This window comes from Arachis hypogaea, chromosome 8 (genome assembly GCF_003086295.3).
Source record: "Arachis hypogaea cultivar Tifrunner chromosome 8, arahy.Tifrunner.gnm2.J5K5, whole genome shotgun sequence".
NCBI lineage: Eukaryota > Viridiplantae > Streptophyta > Magnoliopsida > Fabales > Fabaceae > Arachis > Arachis hypogaea.
In genome coordinates, this window is record NC_092043.1 from 50,765,773 (window position 1) to 50,793,489 (window position 27,717).

Sequence of the window (27,717 nt, forward strand, 5' to 3'; positions counted from 1 at the left end):
TCTTTGATTTTGTTCCTTTCCGTGAGCAGGAGCTTGCTACCTTGGTTTGGTTGGTGTTCTAGAAGACTCACTATTGAATTCTAGAAGACTCACTTTTGTCATATCAACTTCGCATTTTCAAAAAAATATTTTCATCTTATTTTATCCAAACATAATTTAATAAATAAAAAGATTTTTTATATAAGATATATAAACATAAAATTACTTTAATTTTTATAAAAAAATTTAAAAAAAAATATCATTTAAAAAAATATTTTTTGAGAATAACACCCAAATAAGTTCTAATTATATTCACTAAATTTTAATATATTTTAAATATTACAATTTCTTCTTTATAAAAATCAGAAGTCTTTAACAAAAAATATTGAATATCTTTGACATTAAGGAAATAAGGATTTAAAAATTTTCTTTCTAAATTAACTTGTAACTTATTTTTCTCTATTAAAATTAACTTTACATAAAATATAATATAATTTTCCATAAGATCTCATTACTTTTGATTTTTACCAAGAAAAAATATTCTTAATCTTCTTATCAGGCTAGGCCTGTTTTTAAATTTTCATGGCCCAATTTTCTGAAACCAGACTAAAAAAAAAAATCATCTTCTTCTCCGAAAATTGACCTAAAAATAAAAATAAAATTTTTAGTTTACCAGCTGAAAGAAGCAGGTTGTGAAATTGATATTTGATTGTGTGAATTGAATTGTTTGATAGGGATGAACATAAAAAAGGGTGAGATTGAGAAGGTGAATTGGAAGAATTTGAGTTACAGTGAATTTGTTGAGAGATTCATGCAAAAAAACCAACCTTTGTTGCTCAATGGATTCTCGGAACATCACAATTGGAGAGCTTCAGTTGATTGGGTCACCCCTCTTGGCCACCCCAATTTTCAATTTTTCTCCACAAATTTTGGGAATTCCAAAGTTCAGGTACATTATCCATTGCTTCTCTTGTTCAGTGCAATGTTTTCAAATTCAAACCCTAGAACTAATATTAGGTGCCCAATTTTATTTATTTTTTACTTTACAGTTGATTCAAGTTTTATCTAAGTTTGTGGAGTTTAGGTGAACTCTTGAATTTGATTACCTTGATTATTAAATGATTAGTTGATTGTAATTGGGTAGCAAGAGGAGTTTGTGTTGGTACTTTGGAATATGTAATGTTGTGCTTTCTTTTTTGTGTTTTTTTGGGAAAGTTAGTTTTTGTTGGATGTAATATAGTAAGGACTAAGGATGATTGTAATAAAAATGGAATGAATTTGATTCCTAAAAGTAAAAATGGTGAATGGCTATATAATCTTTCGTGCTTTGTTTTGTTGTTTGAGATTTGGTTTCTTAGATATGGTTGATTATTGATTAGTTATTATGGATGATTATAATCAAATGGTCTGAATTGGATTCCTTAGAGTGGAAAAAAAAGGGTTGTTGAATAGCAATAATGAGTCAATTTGTTTGTGCTTGTCAAAGGGAAGGTTGCAGATTGTGACACAAGAGAGTTCACCGATCAGAAAAGGGAGGAGATGCTTGTTTTGGAGTTTATAGGACGTTGCCTTCAAGATGTTGAAGGTTCTGCAGTCCAATGTAGCAGTAATCACTCTGTACCATATTTGAAGGATTGGCATTTTGTAAAGGTATGCCCTATGGAGCTGGAGCCTAGTCTATGTTTCTGATATGCATGTCGTCATTGAAGTTTCACCGTGTGGGTTTTGGTCCCTCCTCAAAAATTTAGAGATAAACTTTGTATAATAACCTGAATTGGAATTCGGAAATACATGCATGAGTCTTTTTATCTCACCCTATTTTTGAGGGGACACCAAACTCTCCAGAAAAGTTAGTATTTTATGTTGTCTCATTCACAAACATGGCATCATTCATATATCAATATGAGACTCTGATTAGTGAATGAAATAAGGAAGCCTTTCAGCAGGGTTCGTCATGCATTTTGTATGACAAAAATTAAGTGTTTATCATTCTCGTTCACTTTGTATCTTTTCATTAAGGCTCTGGTGCAATTAAATAGGATTGTCACCGTTGCTTTCCTTGAATTGCAGTCAATAAAGTTTTTGGCTGTTTGTTTTACTATTTATTTATAGTGCAACCTTCCTATATATCAAGTTGCAAATCTGTGTTCTGTGACCTAGTAGCTTCTTTATATAATAAACACACACCATTAGCAAGAACAAACAGAAGTTAACAGGAGACTATTTGTCTCATTGGCATGGAGAATCCTCTCCTTACATCAGATTCAGAGGCTCAGAGCTTTTATGTGTTAGATATTCTTGCTTTTGCAGATGACATTTTCCTCACTGGTTTCGTCTTTTCTCTCTCTCGCAGGAGTATCCAGAATATGTAGCTTATAAAACTCCAATGTTCTTTTGTGATGATTGGCTTAACCTGTATCTTGACAACTACAGAATGCATACTGATTCTGACACATACCAAGAAAATAACGAAATATGTTGCTCTGACTATCGTTTCGTATACATGGGAGTTAAAGGTTTGATTGGTCTAGTAGCAACTAATGTCAGATGATTATGTACTAATCTTACCACTATTAACCTCTAGCTTTTTATTCTTCTCGCAGGATCTTGGACTCCTCTTCATGCCGATGTTTTCCGGTCATATAGCTGGTCGGCAAATGTTTGCGGAAAAAAGAGATGGCTTTTTCTAGATCCTTCCCAACATCATCTTGTATTTGACAGGTATGAATGCATTTCTTTTGCCAAATACAAACTAATGATGTTGTTTCAGAAGACATTGATCCCAATGAGACAACGCTTGGTTGTTGTTTCAAAATACTTTATGAATTGTTTTGTACATAGTTGTCCGAGCTAAGTTGCTTTCAACTTTTATTTAGGAATATGAAAAATTGTGTATATAATATCTTTGATGAAGTATCTGACTCAAAATTTCCTGGTTTCAAAAAGGTAAATTTTAGCTCTCCATCTTGTCGTAAATCCTATTTATTCCGAGAAACTTCTGCATTAGCCTTCAGCAATTTGCCCATGTATGCAGGCTATCTGGTTAGAATGCATGCAAGAAGCAGGTGAAATTATATTTGTTCCCAGTGGATGGTACCATCAAGTTCATAATTTGGTATGCCCTAGCTTCTTATGTTTATCCATGTTATACAATTACCCTCTTGCTTTTGAAATCGTTTCCTACAATCCCTTTAAAGTTGGAATTTTTTATGGACCAAATAAAGTAATTCTTCTGTTGGGATCACTTAGCTCACATTGTTTACTCCCCTGTTTAAAAGATGTCGATTGCATTACATGGTAGAGGCAGCGATATAGCTAGCTTCTGAAAGATGGAGTTTTGAAGCATATTATGGTTTCTTTTTAGCTTTTTTTTTTTCCCCGGTTTTTTCAATTTTCAAAGTTTGTGAAGAAAAATGCAAAAAGAATATAATCATGTTTTCTTAACAAAATCCTAATACCAAAATCACTGAACATGAAAGCAGAAACAGAATATGCCTCAGATTTTTTATTCTAAACAAGAATCATCAGTTGAACCTATCAAGGATATTTTAGATGATGTGATCATTAAATGGTATTTCTTAACATTTCAGGAGGATACAATATCTATAAACCACAACTGGTTCAATGCGTATAACCTTTCATGGGTGGTAAGTTGAGCAATGTGATCAACTACATGTGTGGGAGTCAAATTTAAAGAGAAATATATAATTGACTAAATTTGCATCATAATTTTCTGTACTATTATAGTGGAATTTACTTTTGAGGGACTACAATGAGGCCAAAGAATACATAGAAGACATCAAGGATGTATGTGAGGATTTCGAAGGTCTTTGCCAGCGCAATCTTGCTGCTAACACGGGTATTAATGGCATAATCAGTTATCATTCAAAGATTGATTTATTTCATTGAAAAAGAAATTTCTGATAATTCAATTACGGATAAAGGGACATATATTTTATGATTAATAGTAGTGGTGTTGTTATTATTATTTGAAACAGGGATGAACTTTTATGACTTCTTTACTTTCATATCACGCTTCACCTTGGCCAACATTGTCTTGCTTTGTTATATAAATGGAAGACATGGAAATATCACTCAAATCTCATCAAGAATAGCTCAGCATTTATTGATGAATCTTGGATCCATAAGGAAGGTTGCATCGGAGATGAAAGACAGGCATGCTCTAAAAGGGAATCAGGATCGCGCTGTGGACATTATAGAAACACTTGAAGATCCTAGGTTTTGCAAATTGTGCATGGATATAGGAAGAACATATGCAATGATACATGAAGAGTCTCATTTGTCCTTTGATTTTGAGAGCGCTTCGGCTGGTGAAATAGCGGATCTCACTATTTTGAAAGCATACACTTCATCTGAGTTCTACACACCTGAAGATCTTGTTGAATTTATAGACAATGCTGTTGCAGAACATGGTGACTGTTACATCAACTCATCTGTAATATGACCATGATGGCATGATCAATGCGTTCCAAAGTTCACATTTGATAAGTAATACCATGTTAGATTTTCCGTTTAGAAAGCTGCAAACCATGGTTGGGCAAAAGCTACACTCTTCTCAGAGTCCTCACTACTGTTGCGAGGACTCCTTTGATCAACAATCTATAAGAACTTCTGTAAGCGCTCGTTGAGCCTATCGCATCACTAGCCTCTTTCTACATGCCATGGTTTTGAAGTTCTAAACGGAAAACGATGTTACGGTTGCACTTGAAGTAGGATCCAGCAACTGCATTCTTACAATTTTTAACTGACCCTTTTGGAACTTGTCCATGTTTGAGTAATCTATACTCATTACTGTGTTTAACTGACCCATCTTGCTTATTCCGCATTTCATGCTACATTTAAATTCTTAATAGTTTTTGTTTGTCTTTCATGAGTTACCCTGCTTTCTTATGTGGTCCATGTTTCAGAAACCAATGCTTCCTTGATGTCAAGCTCTCAATGTTTCTGTAATGAGAGAGAGAAAAAGAGTTGTTTGGTGAAGTCCTAGAAAACTAGGGAGTTGAAGCCTATTATGTGTTTCCTGAAGTAGTGTGATTTTGAAGGAAGGTTAGTAAGATTCTCACCCCAATATCTCATAGGGATACCTACACATTCGGTGTTTTGTTATTAATTATTAAAATATTTGCACTGTAGCATCAAAGATATGAATTTAATTTTGATACACTATCAGTATAAAACAGTTTTACACGTGCATCCAATTACATAATGCCACATCAGTAAAAGATAACTACTTTTCACATTAATCGCGTGAATAGTGATACAAAAGAATGGATGTAATTGTACGACTGTGTAAAATGTTTACACTGTTTATACATTAAAATTAAACTTTAAAGATATACACATAAAATTTGCTTGAATTAGTAATTTTCTGTTAATTGAGATTTGAGAGGAACAACTTTTAGGGTTAAAAGCTGAAACATTTGAATTGAACTGAAGTAGACTAGCACTTTTTATTTTATATATGCACTTGTCTTTTTGAAAATGAGGGCATGGTAGGGGACCTTCATGTGTCACTCACACATGAAACATAGAAGTGTCAATTCTTAGCACTTGGGTAAATAAACCTTAGTCAATTTCTTTCTTTTTTGTCTGGTGTGAATCATCTAAGAATAGTAAATAAAATGATGCATTGCTGACATTGACTCTCACCTTTTGTTGTGTGTTACTACTAGTCTACTACTACTGGTTTAGATTGAGAATGATGCTTCTTTAGTTAATATTTAAAAAATATTGTTAAAATTAAAGTTAAATTTTTCAAAATTTTAGTAACACTTGGTTATTTTTATTTTTTAAATTTAAAAATAATATTAAATAATAAAAAATGTTCTTTTGTTTTAGCAACACTTTAAAAAATGTTGCTAAAATTTTATAGTTAGGGTAGTCACTGTATCTATAGGCACTAAAATTATCATCAAGCCAAAGTTCAGAACAAGACAAAATTATTATTATTATTATTATGAAATGTTTTTCCCAATATCCTAATACATAGCATGATGCCTTCATATTTGTTCATTGGAAAGCACAATATGCGATTGAAAACAATTGTTGCAATTAATTGGTCTTGGTTCACTGACCTAAAAAAATTATTTTAAATTTTCTTTCCCATTGCAACATTCGTAGTAGTAGTTTCTATGACACATTAAAATATTCTTTTCAGTTTTTCAACTCTTATAGAGGGATGCAATTTGAAAAATAATAATAGAATATAGCATAGAAGGTTAAATAGCCAAGTCTTTGATATTTTCATAATACTTGTTTGTTGATCCTCCACATGATTTTCAGCTGTTAGATACATAAAAAATTTGCATTGGTTTTTTTATGTGGAAAATTCATAATGTTAGTCAAATTCAATTTCATCATTCACTATGTTTAAGATAAGATCTCTTTAAACAAAGAAATAGTAACAGCTAGGAAGAATTGGAAAAATCAAACTTGAACTGTCACTAATTAAATTGTTAGTCAAGAATACAAACAAAACAAATTACTCTATAGATTATCACTAAAGCATGTGAAGCATGCCATGAAAAAAGTAAAACCCTAGACAGTGAGACAAAAAGAAAAAAAAAAAAAGACACACACATATAGAGAAACCATCAAAAATAATTTTACACTATCAATTAATCTACAGAATTTGCAACTAACCATTATAATTTGATAGTGTAAAGTTATTTTATCATATAAACCTACGTTTAGTGACGGTCTCAAAGCGATAATATAGAAGCGTTGTGAAATACGCATATTTAAGAAAAGAACAAATTTTCTCTAGGAAGAAAAACTCATATACAGTTGTTTTCATGTGAGATTATACTAAATTTTCATCTAACGATTTTCAATTATCGACTTTATATGAAGACAACTGTATATGAGTCTCCATCTTTTTCTCTATCTCTACTGTTTCAACGTCTACGTATTATGTCACAAAACAGTTACCAAACGCGATGTGAATGCATATAAATTCGACATTTGTATATGTTTTAAGGACATCGGACATTTCGTCCGGGACCTCCATAGTAAAAGTAATGTCCCCAAACATTGTTGCTTCCTTGCCTAATGTCATAGCAATTAGAATGATCTGCTAATTGGTGAATGTTTGAGAGAGGTAGCAAGTTGTTGTCCCAATCAACAATTTGCAAGTTCCTAAAATATGCTGCTTTTCTAAAACCTTCACCAGCAAAGTGGCCACTCCCCATCTGAGTTCCAGTGTGGTAACCCCTTGAACGAGAGTTCACAATTTCTCCACCAAATTGAACCATGCTTGCATGGCTTCTTAAGTGGCTAAACATGGTTGCTGGCCAGTAACCAACTAATAATCCTGAACCAAATTCCAGCCACCAGTGTCCATGTCTTGGATCCTACACACACACATAGAGGGTTATTTAATTTAAACATGTTAATTGTACACCAAAAGTCGGTCACTAATCGGTTACAGCATATAGAAATACGTATTTGGAATCTCATAAATTTTAGAGGAAACGACAAATAGGTCTCTGACCTTTAATCTCAAAGGCAAATAAGTTATCGACTAATTAAAAATACAAAAACATCTCTCACTTTCTAAAACGTGAGACTTCTAACCCCTATGGGAACCTATTTGTCTTTATATATTTTAGACAGAAAAACTTAAATGTCTCGTATTTAAAAAATAAAAAATGTTTTTGTATTTTTTAATTAGTCAGAAAATTATGTGTCTTTGAATTATAAATTTAGGGACTTTTTTTATTATATTACTATATACAAGTTTGATTATTTAGTTGGAGAAATGTGTGAATTAATACATAAATATACTTGCTGATTTAGTGATTGGTATTTAGTATATTTTAAAAATTTGTATACTTCATTTAGCACTAATAGAAACAAAAATAGGATAATGCAAAATTATTAATTACTTGTTCTCTTCCCTTTAGCCTATTGTGATATTTTATTTAGATAGATTAATTTAATGATTTGTATTGCTTGCATTGTTTCTATACTTCATGAGTTGCCATGAATTCTATTAACAATGTTCAATTTGTTTTCCCTTTCTTGGTAAAATGTCTTACTTTAAGATGGTTGTTTGTCATTATTGATAAAACAAAACTTAATTTTGTTAAGTTATATTTATAATAATTTTCATAATTACTAAGTAAAGAAAATGCTAAATACTTAATATTAATTTATTTATTTATCATGAGTAGTAAAAAGAATATAGTGTTTTTTTTCTAAAGTTAAGAGTGAGACTTGAACTCGCGACCTCTAGGTGAATATGAAAAAATTATGTCATTTGAATTATAACTCTTTGACAATAAAAATAGTAAAATTGATCTAAGATATATTAATTAAAATAATATTAATGAAACATAAGGATAGTAAAAAGTAGAAATGATGAGAAAAAGAAGAATCATTGGTCAAGTTTTATAGCTTTTTTTGGGAAGCCAGTTACAGCAAAGACCATAAGAAAAGCAAAGAAAAGCATGAACTATTGCTTTAATAAAGAAAACTAAAAAAGCAAAAGACATGGATGGTCGACCCCATTAAGGTTACAAAAGGAATCTTCCACTTCAATAACATATAGAAATATGCAAAAAGTTAGGAAAAATAAAAGTAGTAAACAGATTATAAAAAATATTTTATAAAAAAATTAGTGAAAAACAGTCTAAATTTATTCTATTTAATATTTATTAATTATTGGTAGAATTAATTAATATTAAATAAAAAATTTTATATTTTTTATTATGTATTTACAAGTTAGGGAAAATAAAAGTAGTAAATAGATAATCAAAAATATTTAATTAAAAAAATTAGTCAAAAACAAAAACAGTTTAAATTTATTTATTTAATATTCATTAATTATTGTTAAAATTAATAAATACTAAATAAAATAAATTTATATTTTTTTATTATGTATTTACAATTTTTTCTTAGTTTCTAATATATCACTGGATAATGGTGATGGTCATTGTTTAAGGTTTAAACTTTTTGTCAGAACATGGTATGTGTACTATATTATATTTAAAAAATACTAACATTTTTAAAAGGGTCAATAACTCTTTTCTCCTTAATTGATGTTGGATTGAATCAAAATTCTGAATTCAAGCATATATAAAATCAATCTTCGACATGCATTAAAGTTTTGTGGGTCAAACTAAAATTAAAGTTTGTTTACTTTTATTATTTTACTAGTATAACATCTAGATATTAAAAATTAATTAAGTAATGTTATTACTTGAACATTTAAAAAACACAAGATCTAGTGATAGAAAATAGAGTTAATTACTTTATTAGGTTTTATTGTTTGATCAAATTTACAATTAAATTCTTATATATATTTTTTAATTAATTTTTTATACCAAATTTTTTATTTTAATTTAATTTCTAATCACAGCAGACGTTAAAAAAAATTCTGAATTCAACGCATGTAAATATTTTTTAACGTTTGTTGTAACTAAAGACTAAATTAAAATAAAAAAATATTAGTATAGAAATTTAATTAAAATTTGGTAAAATTATAAAGACTAATAATAGAGTAATTATACCTATAAAATAATAATTTAATATTGAAATGTTCAAAAAATATTTTTTAAATTAATTATTGATATATCTAAAGTAATTAAGAATTTAACCAAGAAATTATGCTCACCTTCCAAACCATTAGGCCAATATCAAATTGTTTGCTATTATATGTAGATCTTGGTGAGATTGCTGCACCTATTGCTATCCTATTGTTAGTTTGGATAAATCCAGAACACAACAAATTGTAGCACCCAGTTGCTTGATATGCATCTGTCTACATTTTTATTATAATTATTATGTGAGATAATAAAGAGAAGAAAATTATTGGGGGTTTGAAAAATAAATAAATAGGAAGATAAAAATAAAAAATTGGCTTAGCAATAATACTTACTGTCCAATAAGTGAAGAACCTAGGATTGCTGTCTCCATATAATTCTGGACTTACCTGAAAGTGTTATCATGGTTGTTTCAGCCACAATAATCAATAATAAATAATAATTCTAAATTTGTCGTTAAATTACTTATCTCAAAAGTTTAAACTGATAGAACCTCTTTTATATTTGCTTAATTTTTGTATATATTTTTTTATTTGTTTTATGCTACTTTTTTTTCAACTTTGAAGTTCCCCAAATAATCGAACTCTAAAATATTCGAATATAAAACTTTGATATCGTGTCATGAAATCACTCATTCTAAATGTTTAAGCCGATACTTATTATTAGATTATGAAAAAGATTAATATGCATTTTTATAAATAAAAAGATATCATGTATAAAAGTATATTGAAATAGAATTTTATTTTGATGCATTAATACTATAAAATCTTTTACATAATCGTCCAATAAATTACATCTATTTTTTTAGATAGTCATTTAGAATGTCAATATAAAATTTTACCGATATAATGTTACGTGATTTTATATATATATATAAAATTGTTTTATATTAATAATATATCAAAATTAAATTTATTGAAATAAATGTGTACCTGCCAACCAGCTTCTATAGTATTAAGATCAAAACCAAAGGAGCCAGCAATAACCCAAATCTGTGACAAACTGAATTCATATTGATCTGTAACTCTTGGTGTCCATACATTTATGTTTGCTTTTGCTCCATAATATTGATCTCCATTCAGAAAAACAACTGCATGCTGCATTCAAATTAACATATGCATAAATAATAATTACTCTATCTTACCCTTTTTTTTATATATATAAAAAGATTGAATTGTATTTATAAAAATATATTTTAGTATTTATGTATTTTATAAAATATGGCACTGATCACATTTATAAATATTATATTAATCTAGTCAGTTTAGACATGATAAATAAATCATAAAGAAGATTAGTGTAATTTATTTTTTTCTCGAGTTCTTGTTAAAAAAAATTTAATTTTAATATACTGACAGTGTAAAATATTTAATCGTATTTATTTTTTTAAATAATTATTTATACAGTCAATAAAAAAATAATTATTTTTACTGATACGACGATATACAATTAAACGCATTATATCAGAATTAAATTCATCTAATAAATATGTAACCAATATAGATACAAAGAGAGGATCTTCATTTTGGTGATGATTTTGATAGGGCTTTAAGGTGCATATAAGAGGACAACCTTTTAATAGTGGTGTCCCTTCATTGTCTCTCATATTGATGATAAATACGGAAAAAGTAGTGCTATTCTTTTCTTACTGGCAATGAAAATAAAATAAACTAAAATAAATTAAAAAATAATAATAATAATGAAAGAAGAATGTAGGGTTTTAATTTGATTGACAACACTTATTCAACTTACAAAATGATAAATAAATTAATCTCTTTCATAATAGTCTCTAATTTGAGTTTCTAGAATAAAATTAGGTGAAAATTCAAGTACAGTCGATTTCACGTAAAGTTGAAATTGATATCTGAGAGCCGTTAGATAATTTGATTGATTTAACTAAATTTTCATCTAATAACTCTTAAATATCAACTTCATATAAAGTTTAATGCACCTGAATTTTCACCATAAATCTAATCTTATTGTAATTTTTCGAGATAAATTAGTCGAATTTCTGATAATAAAATTCGAATAACTAACCTCGTGGCCGTTACCGGTTGAGTCTCTCCTTACATGTTTTCTTCCAAATCTTCTAATGGAACTTGCTCTTAAAACATCTTCCTCTTTTGTTCTTCTAATTGGAATAGTTCCATTAGGGCATTCTTCACCAGAATCACTCCATAGTTGAAAGCTTTTCATTTCCATTTTTCCATTGTTCTTGTTCTTGTATCCCTTCGGTCTCTCCGGCGGATCCTAAAAAAAAATAATAAAGACAAAGTCAAATCTCAAACCAAATTTGACGTTGACTACATAAATTAAATAACGACATAATATATTACTAGAAAAATTTTAAATTCTTTTAGAATATTAGTGTTTTAATAATTTTAACTGTTGATCATAATTATAAAAAATATATATATTAATTAAAATCAACTGTTAAAATTACTAGAATATAAACACTGATATTCCAAGAATTTTAAAAATTTTCTTATATTATTGATGAACCCTGAATCATGAAAGGAACAGGAATAGAATTTTCCATAATCATGAGAATGTAAGAACTATAAAATCAAATCAAATCAAAGCATGGAAATCAAGATGATGACATTACCAATGGTCTCTGACCTCTAAGGTTAGGATGGTCAAAAGCTGGTTGTTGATGAGACAAAACACAATCAATCAAATCACCATCTGGACTCTACAACACAAGAAAACAAAACCAGCTTTGGTCAAAACCAAGACACAAAAAACCAAACCAAAAACATGTTATAAGAAAAAGAAAAAAAAAAGACAAGTACCTGAATTGTTTTGAGAGCAGGTTTATTGATCTTGGCCAAGTGTGCTCTAATCCTTCTCAGCTTGAGTAACTCAAGATTTGATCTTAGAGTTTGGTTATTAGACTTCAAGTTCAATAATGGTTGGTGAACATTGCACAATGCTGGAGTAACAATGATAAGAAGCAAAGAATGTAGAAGTAGCAGATTTTGTAGTCTAATGTTTTGGTATTGAGAATGAGAATGAGAATGAGAATGATGATTGTGTTGTCTTGTTCTTGTTCTTGTGTTGAATTGTTTCTGATGATGATGATTATTGCAATGTGAATATACCTTCTTCATGTCTCTATTATTATTCACAAAAACAGAACAGAACAGAGAAGTGAAGTGAAGTACTAAACAGAACAGAACAGAGACAAAGGTGTTTGATATTTTTTTTTGAGTTTCTTCTTCTCTTCTCACACCCTTTTTTTTTATAAATATAATTATGAAAATGAATAAAGAATAAACAAGTTCTTCTTCAACTGGTCCTCATTGCTTCCCTTCTTCAGAGAGAGAGAGAGAGAAGGGTTGTATTGATTTTATGCTCCCCACACACACCATGGAAGATTTAGAAACCATACATATAATACTTATTATAGGTGGGGTTGCATTGCACCTTCCAAACTTACAATTTTTTTTTATTTTTATTTTTTTGTTGAAGTATATTTTTTTCACTAATTAATCTAGCTTAACTGATATTAACTCTTTATCAAGGTCAACCCTTGTCGGATATAGGTTGATTGGATCACTTAGTAAACAATCATATAGAATGATAATTTATTTATTTATTTATTTATTTTAATTTTTGTGTTTTAATGCAATCAGTAAGATTATTTATACATCAGACACTCTTGATAATTATATAAAAATATAGTTATTATTATTTAATTATGGATTTAAATTATTTTTAATCAACAAAAAATACATATTAGTTGTTAATAAAATACTAGTGTCAAAATAATATCTATTATAAAAAAAATTGGATTAAGTTAATAATATCTTATCAGCAAAACTTAAATAGTACAATCACTTTCTCTATTATATTAGTTTAGATAGATTATTAAACTTCAAAAGTATAATAATTGAGAAAAATAAATCCTTCTACTTACTAAAGTAAAAAGCTCAATTATAATTTTTTTTATAAATTATAGTGTACTAAACAAATAAATATAAATATAAATATATAATCATCGTAATTAAGCTTACAATTTAGCATTTACCTCTTATATATTTTATTTGAGTTTAATTTATTTATTATATTCAACTTCTATATATAATATATATTCCAAAAGTAATTTTGTCCAAAATAGTAAAGTAGACATTTATTATGAGGAAGACTTAACCAAAGATATGAGTAGTTATTTTCACTTTCATTCCACCTTCAAATATATGAATATGAGTCACATTTTGTGTTGTTGGGTACATAACATAATGATGTAGCACTCTCATCTGCATAAATCAGCTTTAACTCAAATTATTAATTGCTAGGATTTGGCCCAAGAAAAAAATGACACCAAAGGAAGATAGCACGAAATCGTTTATGGGCCATGCCTAATCATTTTTGTTCAATTATGTCATTATGAGGGAGCCTCTATATAGTTTATTAATTTTCAATCAATTTTTACATTTTATTAAAGTTTTTTTTAAATATTTGATAATAAAAAAAATTAATCAAAATAATCAGAATTTATCTTATTTAATATTTATTAATTGTTGGTATACTTAATAAATACTAAATAAAATAAATTTGTGATTTATTTTTATCTTCCTAATATTACTGTTTTTTTTCATTTTCTATCGATTTATCCTATTTTTTCTATATATATTTTTTTAAAAAAAGAAATAAAAAATGGAAGTAATTATAATTAAGTTATTTTGAAAAGAATATGAATATTTATAATAAAGTGAGACTTAAATAAATTTGTTGTCGTAATAAAATATTTATTTTTTCTTTAGTTATTACTTATTAGTTTGTTCCGTTAAATATTGACTAACACCTGATAAAATAAGGTTTCATTAAGTAATTTTTTTTTGGTCTTCTTGAACAATCTCTCGTTAACAATGTTGCTTTTGCTTACATCTTTTTTTTTTTGTGATGTTAGAAAAACAAAAAAAAATTTAAATTTATCTTATTTAGTATTTATTAATTTTAATAATAATTAATAAAATTAAATAAGATAAATTCTAATTATTTTTTGTTATTTTTTTACCAAATATTTTGTTTATTATTATTATTATTATTATGTGAAGAATAAGATTTATATATAGGGTAGTTGGGACCAACAACTTAGGATATAAGATATGAATATTCACTATAAATACTATGTCCAAATTTACCTAAGTGATGAGCTTTGATTAACCAATGTGAATGTGTCAAAGTCCTTTTAATATTATGCCGACAATTTGTAGATGGTGTTGTTAATGGCAACCATAACATCTCCCATGCTATGAAAAATGGAAGCAAAACAAGATAGAGAAATCTAGAATATCATTAGTATTGTTTTGAGCAGCATGAGCTTTTTTTTTTTTAGCCACACCACCTTTTTCCCTTTTTCTTGGGTGGTGATATTGCATTTTTTTAAGTATATTTTTTCATCATTAACATTTATGTTTAGTTTCAATCTTATTAACAGTAATATTTTTATATAATTATTGTTCTAATTTTTCTTTCAGTATTTTAATTATATTTAAAAGTTTTTAATTTTAATCTGGTTTTTAATATTTTAAATATATTTTAATTTTAATCTTAATATTATTTATTATGAGATTCGTTTATATCTTAATCTAAAATAAAGTCAAACTCATTAAGAATAAAGACCTGTTATGAATGACTTCCTCCACTTATCCAACACAACAAGAAGGTCCAGTTTTAATTATTTAAATAAGTAACTATTTTTTGAATCTCTTTTACTATTTCTATTTTTTCTAAAAGATGGATCTCAACAAACTCCCAAAATAAAGGGAACGACTATCCATTTATAAAAGTAGAACTACTAAAAAAATATAGTTATCTATTTTATTATAAATACAGAGACACTTTTATAATTCTATTTACATCCCAATTTACTAAAATTCTATCTAAATCCCTTTGCTAACTTAAGTATTGAAGTTAGGTATCATCCCACCTTTTCACGAAGAACTTGAACGGCAGCATCTCAGCACCGTTTTAAATAACTTTCGAAACAGAATTCATAATAGATTAAAAAAAATGGAAGACTAATGGAATAATAAAGCGTAGGTAACATTACCATTTGTTCAGAATAGATATTAGTTCATCATAGTTCTTTTTAGAAACTTATTAGTTGATACTTATATTTATTTTTTAAAGACTTATAATGCATTACAAAAAATTTTTTAGAAACCTAGCTTCTCTTACTTAAAAAATATTCTATAAAAAGTACGAAAATAAAATAGAATATGTTTTTTAGTTATTGACTTTTCTTAGTCAATTATAGGTTGACTCTTAGACACTTCCTTTTCAATAGTAGCGATAGTTTGACATTTTTCGCAAGTGATTAAATGTACTCTTAGAAGAAAGTTGATAACCAATGCTCAAAATTTTGTTCTAAAAAATATACATTGGAATAAAATTCTAACCTAAGGATTTAATAAAAGTCATGTTTTAAAAAGATATTTAATGAAAAAAAAAAGTGACATCTTTGTTTTTTCAAAAAATGATCGAACCATAAAAAAGTGTTAAAAGGATAAGGTTGCATAATAAGAGGAAAGCACGTTGCCACATTAACCTTTGTACTTTACTATAATTAAACAATTTAATCACCATACTTTTAGTTCATAATCAATTCCACAAATGGATTAAGAAAGATATTCTTCCATATCTAACATGAACATGATTATATATTAAAATTTTCTTGTATATAATCAAATTGGATTGATTAAGTAGTTAGTTTATTAATTTGTTTAAATAAGTATTAAAAATTTGAATCTAATCTTATACATGTAGTGATTTATTAATTAACTAACGATAGCTCTAATCATATCGCGACAAAATATCATAAGAAATAAAAAAATATCTTGTATGTAAAGTAGTACAAAATTCAACATATAGTCCCTTGCACTAGTTATCTTTTTTAAGGTTGTACCTATCAAATAATTAATATTGATTATGATACTATACCTATTGAGTAATTAGTTTACTTTAATGTAATATTAGTATTCTTTACTATTTCTCTCTTTTTTTCACAAACACCCACTAACTCTGTTACCAATTATATAAAAGAAAAGTATACGAAATCAAGAGATTACTAGCTAAAAATTAAATAAAATTATATTAATTTATATTAATTATTAATTTTAAATTTTTTAAATTTAAAATTTAAAGAATTTTAAATTTATTAAGTAAACATAATTAAAACCTATAAAAACCTTCCTCTTCTTTCTCACATTAACCTATCCACCTCTAACAATCCCACACGCAGACCTCTCTCTCACCAATGCTGCTGTAAGCGTCAGTGACTTTCATGCTCTCCGCGATGCCCTCAACAAACGCATCCAAGACAACTGCTTCAACACAAAATTCACCTTCGACTTCGTCACCGACTAAGACAACGCTCGAAGCGGATTCATGCGCTTTGGGTCCCGTTCTGCGATATTCGTCGTTGACCGTCGCGGCTCCTTCGAAGCGCGTGCGCAAGAAGAAGGAGCTAGTGAGAGTCTCCGAACTCATCCTTCACGAGCAGTTTCATTTCCATTTGGTCGTGAGGCGAACGAGAATGATTTACGACTCGATCCGCGTTCTCTGCACCATCGAGAAAGAGAAGCGCGTCCAGGAAGAGAAAAGAGCTGTCGAGAAGAGAGCTGCCGCCGCCGAGGAGGAGAGGATATATTGGCGACATGTTCCTCTTTCGGATGGAATTGGGTGTCCTTGGATTGCACGGTTAGATCCAGACTGGCATTGATTACCTGGCAGCTTCCATGAGCCCCCAACAATGAGCCAGTTGCAACGAGTGTTATTGTTTTCGGTGGCTACGAGGATGATATGGACGAAAGAGATGTCATAATCTACACTGGACAAGGCGGGCAGGCCATGAAATATAAAAAAGCATTGATTTAATATGAAAAAAATCATAATAATTAACAAAAAAATATTCAGTTATATTGCAAAAATCATTAAATATCTATAAAATTTAAAAAAATAAAATTCTTAAAAAAATAGAGACATTCACATTTGCAGTACAAAAAAATTCGAAAAATATATAAAAGAACATCCATTTAGTATGAAAAAAAAAACATTCTAATACTTAGCAGAAGAAACATCTATATATATTAACTCGTAGAGATTTTGGATTCACCCAAAAGTATTTGACTGATTTTTTTGCTAATACCCTTTTAATTTTCTAGCATTATTATTATATAAATTAATTCGCAATATCAAACCTATATGAATATATATCATTCAATAAAGAAATTAAATTAGTTTCCTCTTCAAATCATTCCATGACTTTTAATATTACCACTCATGAACCCTAAAAATTTATATTACTACTATCAATTGATGAGTTTGTCATTTCATCTCTTTTCTTATTCAGTTCAATATTTTCGTTATAGAAACAAGATTATTCCACGGTTAATTATTTTTGTTAAATTTAATAATTTTTTAAGGATTAAATTATTGTTCGTTTCTTTTAAAATTATTTTTATCAGCAATAAATCTTACGACTACCATTTTACTAGTTAATTTTAAGAAAATAAAACATCAACATCGACATAATAGTGTCTTTTGTAACTAACTTTTGTTCTATCAAAGATTTAAAATTCAAGTCTAATTTTGATAAATTGAAATTAACATTTGTTTTGAGGTATTGAGATAGAGACTGAGAGACTGAGACTTAGTATTATGTTTGTTAGTTTAAAAATTGGTACTAAAATTTTTATTTTTGTCTTTAAAATTTCAGTATTTCAGTATTTTCAAAAAGTGAGAACACAGGAGACTGAATTTTTTAGAGACGGAGATTGAAACTTTAATAACATTTTATACATAAAATACCGTCATTTCAATTAGTTAATTCCAATTTTACCCTTTGTACAAATTAAATTAGAGCTTCATTCTTATTTCAATTTTTATCTCCCACTTTACACTAAATAGAATATTAAAATTTATTTCTAAATCTCTATCTCTCAGTTTCAGTCTTTTAATCTCTATCTCTCTACTAAACACTACCAAAAACCTAGTTAAAACATGATCCAAACATCATGGACCATTTTGAATTTCAGTGCCAAAACAAACTAGTGTCTTTGGTTGGATAATAAGGAGGAGAAAAAACACCCCTACTAGTTTCTCTATATTGAATAGTATGTTTATCTAGGTTCCAAAATGACCAAAAAAATGAGAAGAATAATTAGGAAAGAGTAGGGTGAAATATGGGGTTGAAAAATTGATGACAACGGACACTCAACTCTTTTAAAAGTAGTGACTTTAGCTTTGATTGTTCCCATTACATTTCATCTTGTTTTTCTCAAAACTGGCCCAAACATATTTATTTACATTTAATGCAATATTTATGCCTTTCATTAATAAATCATCAACCCAACCCAATTTACATAGCTTAAAATACGCGTTTCCATGTACCAATTTAGCACTCTAATAAATACTCATCTTTCACACTTTCAACTTCCACCTACTAGCACTTTTCTCTATTTTATATGTACCTATTTTGGTGATAAAAAGTAAAAACAACTACCAAGCATGAAAGGTAAATTAAATCACCATATGACTTCATTGTACCATCCTTTTGACTATGCTTTATTTTTTAAATTATTTAGCATTAATAATACATATTTATTATATTACATATAATCTAATATGAATATAAAAAAATACTTCATATATATTAATAATAAAAAATCAAATTAGTCAATGTATACTATATTTATATATTTTTTAACTAAATAATCAGATACCAAAATGTCAAATATGTCATGATAAAATAATTAAATGTTGTGTAATAAATAAATAACCAAACTTATTTTTAGTAGTATAATAAAAAATATAAAATATCGAGTACGTATTTGTATACATAATAGTTAATCGGTGACAATTTTTTTGTATGCATGTAATAGGAAAATACTATTTATATATCAAATATTTTTTTACGCCCATATATAAAAAAATACAGTTATTATTGTGTCGTATTTAAATTATTTTTAATTAATAAAATAAAGAAAATATACATTTTATTATTAAAAAATACTGATATCAAAATGATATTTATTAAAAAAGAGGTGCATTATCCATTAAATCATTTATATTCGTGTATAATATACGTTAAAATATAAAATATTTATTAAAATGAGTTAAATAATATATATTTAATATATAATAGCTAATTGTTAGTATGTATATAGTATTTTTGATATTTGGATAAATAAAATAAAATAGTTGAGGTAGTAAAAAAATTCAATAATATAAAAAATATTATTTTATGAATATTAAAAACTAGTCATCACATATATATAATTGTTTATTTATATGTGTTAATATATTCTTTTAGCTAAGTAATTAACCACTAAAATAATTAATTTTTTAAATGTTTCAACCTTAATTTCAACTACCTTTAAACTATGAAAACCGCTTTTTGGACCATTTTGTATTTGGCATTGTCTCATGTACGGATTTTAAGTGAATTTTTTGTATGTTAATTTTTATCATCATATTAATTAAATGCTCTTATTATAGGTGTTTATGTATTTAGTCTATTTTCTTAATCTTAACAAATTTATAAAGTCTATCATAAAAAAAAGTTGTATTTATAGGAAATGGATTTTCTCAATTTTTTTAACATTTGAGGGAATAAAGTGTAATCTCTTATTATTAATTTTATAAATAAGACTAAAAATAAATATAAGAAAAAGAGTAATAAATAGTAAAATTAAACAATTGACATCATTCAATATTTTTTCCACCGAAAAGATCCATTCCTATATTTATATATATAGAAGTTCCATGTGAAAAAGTCAAATCTCATAATAAAAGAGTAATAAGTAAGAACCAACCCACCTTAAAATGTTTAAACAAACTATTTCCACTCACTCAAAAATTTACCTAAAGTGGCTAGGGCACTAGACAAAGCCTTCAAATATGCCTCCACATTTTCCAATTCAGAGACATGTAATGATGGCTAGAGGCCATTTTTTTTATTAGATGTGGTCAAAGACTTAATTAGTTCAAGCGATTGAATTAGATGTCTCACAAAAAGTTACATCAAATTCAAATTTTAGAATAAACTTAACAAGTAAAATATAAAACCATATTAGTAACACTAATAGATTAGTAGAGTGTGTGTATTGTTAAGACAAAAAGTATATACAACTGAAATTTTAATTGAGTGGTTAAATATATTATCTTTTAATATATTATATTCGAATTTAAATTTTGACGGTGTGTGTGAATGTGTCAAAAAAAAAAAAATATCTATTTAATATTGATCACTCTATGAAAAGACATATTTTAGGGTCAACTAATGCTCAATACTTAATTACTTATACCCGCACGCTTACATTGTGCCTTCAATGAAAAAACTAGTTTAGCCTTTTGGTTTTTATTTTCATTCGTTCTTTTTAGTATTTTTTGTTGTTTTATTTTGTCAGATCTTATTAATACATATATAGTTTAAAAAAAGTAAAAAATAAGGTCTTTTATGTAACTCTTATAATTTACAATTTTTTTATTATTATATTATAAGTTCAACAAAATTATTAACTCATTCGTCGTAGATGTTCATAAATTGTTGAAAATGGTATGTCAAAAGTCAAAATGAAAAACACCCTGTACTTATTAAAGAATGAATAATTGAGTTGGCTATTTAACTAACTCAATTTTATTCTTTTTTTTTTTAAACTTTTTTTGGTATACATTGGGGGCCAAGGCCCTTCTCTTTTTCTATTTCTTATAAATTTACGACTCTTGCCAATGAGCCTTAGCTCAAGTGGCACATACTCCTCTTTCTTATTAAGAGATCTTGAGTTTAAGTCTCATCTAGTGCAAACTTGATCAAAAAAGAGGATATCATGTGTGTGTGGATGTAGTGTGTGTGAGTGCCAAACTTAGGATTGGGAGTTGTCCAATCCATCGGAAAAAAAAAAAAATTTACGACTCTTATACTTCACATCCTTTTTATTTAGAAAAACTATAGCCCACCTAAGTTTTTGGTTATAGAAACTCAAACGCTTACTTTAGTTCACTCGGCTGGAAAGGCCCCTGTTTATTTTTTTTTTGGGTCATGAAAAGGCCCCTGTTGTCTTATAAGCTTTTGCCCTAATCCATGCTTTTCGTTTGGGCCATTACTATTAAAATTATTATTAAAAATAGAGAAAAATGAAATAATTTTATTACTCATATTTTTCAAATATATACTATAGAGTTCTCTTTAGGACAAAAAAAAAAAAAAAAGAAAAAAAGAAGAGTATATTGAGTGTTTTATTTTGTTTTCTTAAATTACACAGAAAGAAAATCTTAAATACTCAAGCATAGTTGCTTCCAATTTTCTTTATAACATTTTTCTAATAAAATAATTAATTACTAAAATAATATATATTTTTATAATAATTAATTAGCGACTCATTTTTTATATTTAATTAATATTTATAAATAAAAAACTTTAAATTACAAATTGAATGTAAGAAAAGAATATTGTTTAATGAAATTTTGTTCCTTTTATTTCACTTTTTTAAGAAAATATACTTAAATACGTTTCTAACAAATTTTGCATTAAACGTTTTCGTCTCTAAAAAAATATTATATATTAAAATTTTTAAATTTTATAAAATAAGAGATGTATATTCTTTTATCACACATTTAAAAATTTATTTATCCAAATAAAAACAATATGTTTAACTAAGATAAGAACTTATATATTTTATTTTTGTAAAATTTTAAAACCTAATATAATAATCTTTTTTAGAGGCAAAAAATGTTTTAAGATCTATTTGAGTATATACTTTTTGTTTTAATTTCAAAGCTAAATCTGTTCCTAAAAAGACAAAAAGAAAGAAACAAAAATGTAGAATATGTTGGAGGGTTCATCATCCAAAACCAGAAAGAGAAGCCAAATCGGTTCAACACATAAACACACCACACTCTCTTCACTCTCCACTCTTGAGCTCAAATTCAAACGCCGAATATAATATAATATTATTTAATTATTATCACTAATTCACATTAATATTAATTTAATATTAATATTCCCCCAAAATCATCAAATATGGCTTGATGTTCGTTCAGGAATTGTTCTTCTCAGGTTGAGCTTAATTCGAAGCTACTACAGCTTCTACAATCACACTAACTAACATATCATTAATATAATTATTATTATTGTTTTTATGATTATGATTATGGGAAGCAGTAGCAGAATTGGTTCATCATTTTCTTCTTGCTTAGTGGCTCCTCTTCCTTCCCCTTTTAACCGTACAACACTTTTCCAGGTACGTTTTTATATCAATCACCCCTAATTATGACCTGTGTTAATTTGTTTTATTAATTAATTTCATGTTTAGGGTGTAATTATTTGTATCCATTTTCGTTCCATGAAAACTTAGTGCTTGGATTGACTAATAGTTACTTGAATAGGGTTATGTATGTATGGCTTATGCATTTGTTGATTATGGTTATGCTTTTGCATGAGGTAGTGTGCAATTTGGCCCTCATTTGGTGATAGCTATTCTTAGTGTTAGTGCTCAAAAGAAAAAATTGAAAGAGGAAAAAGCTGCTATAACTTATCTTGTGTGTTTAGCTAGCTGCTGTCTCCAATTTGATGGTTTAGTGTTGTTATGGTGACACACTCGACGGTAAGAGCGCGCTAGGAGCATCCAAGAATTTCTCCCTAGTTTTAAGCCTTGATTGATTTCAACTATACACAACTTATTGGATTTAGATAGACAGCTTTTGGTTTTAGAGGACAGTTCAAATCTGTTGGATTTCGGTGTAGCTCTTGAAGTTGCAGAATGAGGATCTCCCTGTTAGTATTGGATTAAGACTGGATAGGGTTTCACTGCTGAATTTTCGTTCATCAGTAGAACTTGGACGAAAGTGGAAGATATGTAATCTAATGGTCGCAGTTCACTTGGTCAAATGGATATATGCATTCCAATAGTGACTGTATATATAGTTATTTTTCTTCAACATGGTGATGATAGGCATGGCATGTATAAATCTCAAAGATGTCTACTTAGAGCTTTCTATATATTTAAACTACTAATCAAGCAATTGTGTAACTTGCTTTGCTACTTTAGTAACTCACTCTTGCTATCTTCTAGTTAAACTTCATTTCATTATCCTGTTCTGCTTCATTATCTTCGAGTATTGCTTGATTTACTCTTCAACTTGTGTGGCTTTCTTTTCATTCTATATTCAGTCGAGATTATCACAAGGGTTGTTTGTCAACAAGCAAACTGCTGCCCAGCTGCAAATATATGCTAAAGGTAGCTTGCTTATCTATTCGGTGATTCATGAATCTCTGCATTCTGCAGTAAGCTTCTGTCAGCTGCTTTTTCTTCATCTTTAGAGATATGAAACTTACAAGTTATTCCTTAGATAAGTCAGTTAGCTCTAGCTCTAGATGGCTCTACACGTTTAAACTTTGGTCCATGTGCTGATTAGATCTTGGGGTTGAAAAGTGCAAATGACCCCTGAACTTCACACTTCAGTGAAAATTCCCTCCAGTAAGAACTGTTAATCATGGTATTATTGGAGGTTTTAATGCTGAAAAGGCTTTACATGTGCATATTTCATGAGAGTTCCATCAGATATTTAATTGTTTGCTTAATGGAGGGAATCCTTTGGCACAAAGTGTGAAGTTCACAAGTCTAATTTGTACCTGCATCAGCGCAAATGATGTGACCTAGGGGTTTCCTGACATGTATGAAATCCTCTGGATGTGTTCTCAGTTAACGTTCTTTTTTGTATTTCTATCATGGTTAGACAAATCATGCCAGTTCAAGTTTATATATGGAATTCCAAAGTTAAAGGCAAGGTTCCAGAAACAGCATAATGCTCTCTCTGTTGTCTCTGAGGATCAACCACAAAGCACTGAGCTTGATGAAGCTGCTTTAGTTCCAGAAAGCGAAGATGCTATTGCTGAAGACATATCTACCATTGGCAACTCATCTTTTAATTTATTGGGAAGTGATGGAAAACCAGGCTTTATATCATTCTATAACCGTCCATATGGAAAAGACAAGGAGACACCATCGTCAAAATCAGAAAAGAGTCAAAATAGCATCTTGTGGTTTGTGGGTCCTGCGGTCCTTGTTGCTTCTTTCATTTTTCCTTCACTCTATTTGCGCAAAGTGCTCTCCATCATTTTCGAAGACTCTTTGTTAACAGGTAAAGTTTCGATGGAAGAAAGCCTCTCTGTTGTGTTTGTTCATTGTATGTGTTTTGGTGATGCATTGTTTTGTCTTCACTCTGCAATACTGTTCTTGCATTTGGATGTGGTTCATATTAAGTAACTTATTGAACCGATGTGGGTAATATGTGCCATCTGCTGGTGAAGAAACCTGTGGAGCAAAGGGGAACTAATTTCAGTTGGGGTATTTAGTAATTGGATATTGCTAGGGGAGCATTTTGGACTTTCTGAACGTGGATATGCTGCTCATCGATTAATTTGGAATTATTGTTTCTTGATATAAAATCAATTAACAATAGTCATTGGACTGAAAAGGAGACTTAATTAAACCACAAGCATAATTCATCATAAATTTTGGGCTGAAGTTGATAAAACTTTTACAAATATTGAACCTGGTTTAGAAATTCAATTTTTTAGTCCGAGTAGCGGGGAAAAGCCTGACTTAGTAGTTGTAGTAATGCTTGGGGTCTGCATGTATAATTGCTTGCTTGAAATCTTTTTAGTTCTCTTTCTTTCTTTCTTTATACATATTTGGCTCTCTTCTCTGAACTGACTGCTTTCTTCATCTACAGATTTCCTCATATTATTCTTCACAGAAGCAATTTTCTATTGTGGTGTTGCGGTATATCTTTATCTACTAGACCGATTAAGGAGACCCATGCAACAAGAAACCGCTACAACCAGTCAAGATACTCTGCCCTCTCAGTTGGGACATCGCGTCTCTTCTGTTGCTACCCTGGTGCTTAGTCTCGTAATTCCTATGGTCACTATGGGTTTGGTCTGGCCGTGGACTGGTCCTGCTGCATCCGCAACTCTTGCTCCATACCTGGTTGGTATAGTTGTCCAATTTGCATTTGAACAGTATGCAAGATATCGAAAATCACCTTCATGGTCTGCTATTCCATTAATCTTCCAAGTAAGTACAATCCAATTCCATGCTGATCAAATTATGTACAATCCAATTCCTTTTCCTTATTGAGTTTTGCCTGCCTAATTGATACTCTAAATTAGCATTTTGATTCTCTAGGTCTTCTTAATTGGACGAATTGACTAAAAATTTCATTTGATGAGTCATGTATGAATAAGGAACTAAGGACTATGCCTAGATTCAGTGAGATAAATCTGGTGCATCTGATACTGAGATAACTCAATGATACAGATCTTAATGCAAATTTACATCAACAACTTCTACTAATAGATTGTTATTGACAGGTGTATAGATTGCACCAACTAAATAGAGCAGCACAACTGGTGACTGCTTTATCATTTACAGTTAGAGGAGCTGAGATGACCTCACACAACATGGCTATAAATAACTCTCTGGGTACCCTTTTGAATGTCCTACAATTCCTTGGTGTGATTTGCATTTGGTCCCTGTCAAGCTTCCTCATGAGATTTATACCTCCTACTTCCACCGCGGCGCAGTAAAAGTAAACAATTTCCTTGTAAAGTTTGTTTACAACTTGGAATTGATCCTCTCATGTTGATTTTTCATACGAACTTCCATGTGTAATCTCTCACCTTTCATTCTGCTTGTCAAGTGTTTTGTATTGATTCCACATTTTAAATGAAAGGTAAAAGATCACACCTAACAAGGATATGTGAAAAATCAACCTAAGAAGATCCGTTTCCCATGGATCAAGGCACCTCTTACCTTCCACAAAATGTTAAAATCTAATTGAACATTTATACACGAATCCTCTTGACTCATCCAGAATAAATTTGAGGTTGCAAGATATTGTAAATGAGGGCTCACAATACAGAAGAAGCAAACAGGAGGAAGAAACATTTGTAGAATTGTAGTTATACTTTTGCATATCATGTTTTATATTAAGTACTATGCCTTAGTAGATATTCATTTTGGGAATAAGATCACAATGTATTTTAATTAGGGTGCCTATTCACATGAAGATGTTTTTATATAAAGATGATAGTTAAAGATATAAATACTTATTATATTAAGTAATTTAGTCAAATATGTCAAATAATCTAATAAATTAATAATTCACAAGTTATCATCCCCACATGAAGAAGTCGTCTTCAATTAATTCAGTTCATTATTTACTATATTTTCTTTTAATTAATTGTGGTTTTTCCATAAGAGTTGCATGTCATCCTATGTGTTAGGATTTGGTTGAATTAGTCCCACATTGCTTAGGATAGCAAATGGAGTGGGTGGCCTAGGCTATAAATATGAGGCTAAGTTCTCCATTTGTTTTTGCACCAGTCAGAAACACTTTAAGCTTGTATCTGATTTTTCTTTTCCTCTGTACTCTTTGATTAGAGAGTGTTGTGAGGTGTAGTTAGATATTTGCTTTGAAAGAGTGTGGGTGTACTGGGGTGCCGGTGAGAGAAAGAAGTCTATGTGTTGTAACAATTTTCACATAGTGATATTCTCTGGTTGTCATTTGACAACGGCCGTGGTTTTTTCTCCGGTAATTGGAGTTTCCACGTTAAATTCTTGTGTTGTGATTGTGTCTATTTTATTTCTCTGTCAAAGGTGTTTTCTCAAGGGGGAATTGTGTCTTATTCCCAACAAGTGGTATCAGAGCTTCGGTTCGGTGGGATTTATTCTTAGTATGCTCTGTGGTTGCAGCCTAGTCTAATCTCTTTGGTTGCTGTTGTTGTTGCTGGAAGGCAGTGTGACTCTGTGAGAGTGCAGTTTGGAAAAGGTTCTGGCTAAGGAAAGACTTGGTATTTAAGTGTGTCCATTGTGACCCACCTCTCTTTCCTGGGGACCCTTCCTAGTGCACGGTCTACAGTTGAGTTATAATATTCCAGTATACGGTTGCAACAATGTCAGGATATTCAAGTGCTGTGAAGCTTGAAATAGAGAAATTTGATGGAAGAATCAATTTTGGCTTGTGGCAAGTACAAGTCAAGGATGTGTTGATACAATCAGGTTTGCACAAGGCGTTGAAGGAGAAGATCTCTGGTTGCTCTCTCTATGAGAGAAGATGATGTTCTCTAGAAGACAAGAAGTATCCTCATGGTATT

The 27,717-nt window shown here is 29.1% G+C and overlaps 3 protein-coding genes across 4 annotated transcripts; 2 read left to right on the forward strand and 1 right to left on the reverse strand.

Annotated features, from left to right (window-relative positions):
- Positions 1 to 122: 122 nt before the first annotated feature.
- On the forward strand, positions 123 to 4,807 carry LOC112708173 (arginine-specific demethylase JMJ20). 2 transcript variants are annotated; one of them, XM_029288687.2, is made up of 9 exons: positions 123 to 928; positions 1,466 to 1,629; positions 2,333 to 2,495; positions 2,583 to 2,700; positions 2,856 to 2,925; positions 3,014 to 3,094; positions 3,570 to 3,626; positions 3,727 to 3,838; positions 3,978 to 4,807. In XM_029288687.2, exons 2-9 carry the CDS (start codon positions 1,519 to 1,521, stop codon positions 4,442 to 4,444), a joined length of 1,179 nt encoding a protein of 392 aa, XP_029144520.1. In that variant the 5' UTR covers positions 123 to 928; positions 1,466 to 1,518; the 3' UTR covers positions 4,445 to 4,807. The 2 variants fall into 2 exon arrangements, with proteins under 2 accessions (XP_029144520.1, XP_029144519.1); XM_029288686.2 differs by having other exon boundaries at positions 472 to 928; positions 1,471 to 1,629.
- A 1,610-nt stretch (positions 4,808 to 6,417) lies between these two features.
- Positions 6,418 to 12,926, reverse strand: LOC112708174 (protein neprosin). Its single transcript, XM_025760345.2, has 7 exons — positions 12,341 to 12,926; positions 12,154 to 12,240; positions 11,583 to 11,795; positions 10,478 to 10,642; positions 9,881 to 9,934; positions 9,617 to 9,763; positions 6,418 to 7,352 (listed from the first exon to the last, which is right to left on the reverse strand). The coding sequence occupies exons 1-7, from the start codon at positions 12,656 to 12,658 to the stop codon at positions 6,975 to 6,977; spliced, it is 1,362 nt and encodes a 453-aa protein (XP_025616130.1). The 5' UTR covers positions 12,659 to 12,926; the 3' UTR covers positions 6,418 to 6,974.
- Positions 12,927 to 22,325: 9,399 nt separating this feature from the next.
- LOC112708178 (uncharacterized) lies at positions 22,326 to 26,667 on the forward strand. Its single transcript, XM_025760347.3, has 5 exons — positions 22,326 to 22,798; positions 23,728 to 23,794; positions 24,294 to 24,698; positions 25,293 to 25,636; positions 25,933 to 26,667. Exons 1-5 carry the CDS (start codon positions 22,697 to 22,699, stop codon positions 26,146 to 26,148), a joined length of 1,134 nt encoding a protein of 377 aa, XP_025616132.1. The 5' UTR covers positions 22,326 to 22,696; the 3' UTR covers positions 26,149 to 26,667.
- Positions 26,668 to 27,717: the final 1,050 nt, after the last annotated feature.

What these genes read in the sequence shown, in the direction of transcription:
- LOC112708173 (XM_029288686.2), top strand. Translation starts at nt 716, where the DNA reads ATGAACATAAAAAAGGGTGAGATTGAGAAGGTGAATTGGAAGAATTTG. An exon ending in TTGGGAATTCCAAAGTTCAG is followed by an intron (nt 929 to 1,470) that starts GTACATTATCCA and finishes GTCAAAGGGAAG; the next exon opens with GTTGCAGATTGTGACACAAG. An exon ending in AGGATTGGCATTTTGTAAAG is followed by an intron (nt 1,630 to 2,332) that starts GTATGCCCTATG and finishes TCTCTCTCGCAG; the next exon opens with GAGTATCCAGAATATGTAGC.
- LOC112708174 (XM_025760345.2), bottom strand. Translation starts at nt 12,658, where the DNA reads ATGAAGAAGGTATATTCACATTGCAATAATCATCATCATCAGAAACAA. An exon ending in TTAGAGGTCAGAGACCATTG is followed by an intron (nt 11,796 to 12,153) that starts GTAATGTCATCA and finishes ATTTTTTTTTAG; the next exon opens with GATCCGCCGGAGAGACCGAA. An exon ending in CAACCGGTAACGGCCACGAG is followed by an intron (nt 10,643 to 11,582) that starts GTTAGTTATTCG and finishes ATTTGAATGCAG; the next exon opens with CATGCAGTTGTTTTTCTGAA.
- LOC112708178 (XM_025760347.3), top strand. Translation starts at nt 22,697, where the DNA reads ATGATTATGATTATGGGAAGCAGTAGCAGAATTGGTTCATCATTTTCT. An exon ending in ACCGTACAACACTTTTCCAG is followed by an intron (nt 22,799 to 23,727) that starts GTACGTTTTTAT and finishes TTCTATATTCAG; the next exon opens with TCGAGATTATCACAAGGGTT. An exon ending in CGAAGACTCTTTGTTAACAG is followed by an intron (nt 24,699 to 25,292) that starts GTAAAGTTTCGA and finishes CTTCATCTACAG; the next exon opens with ATTTCCTCATATTATTCTTC.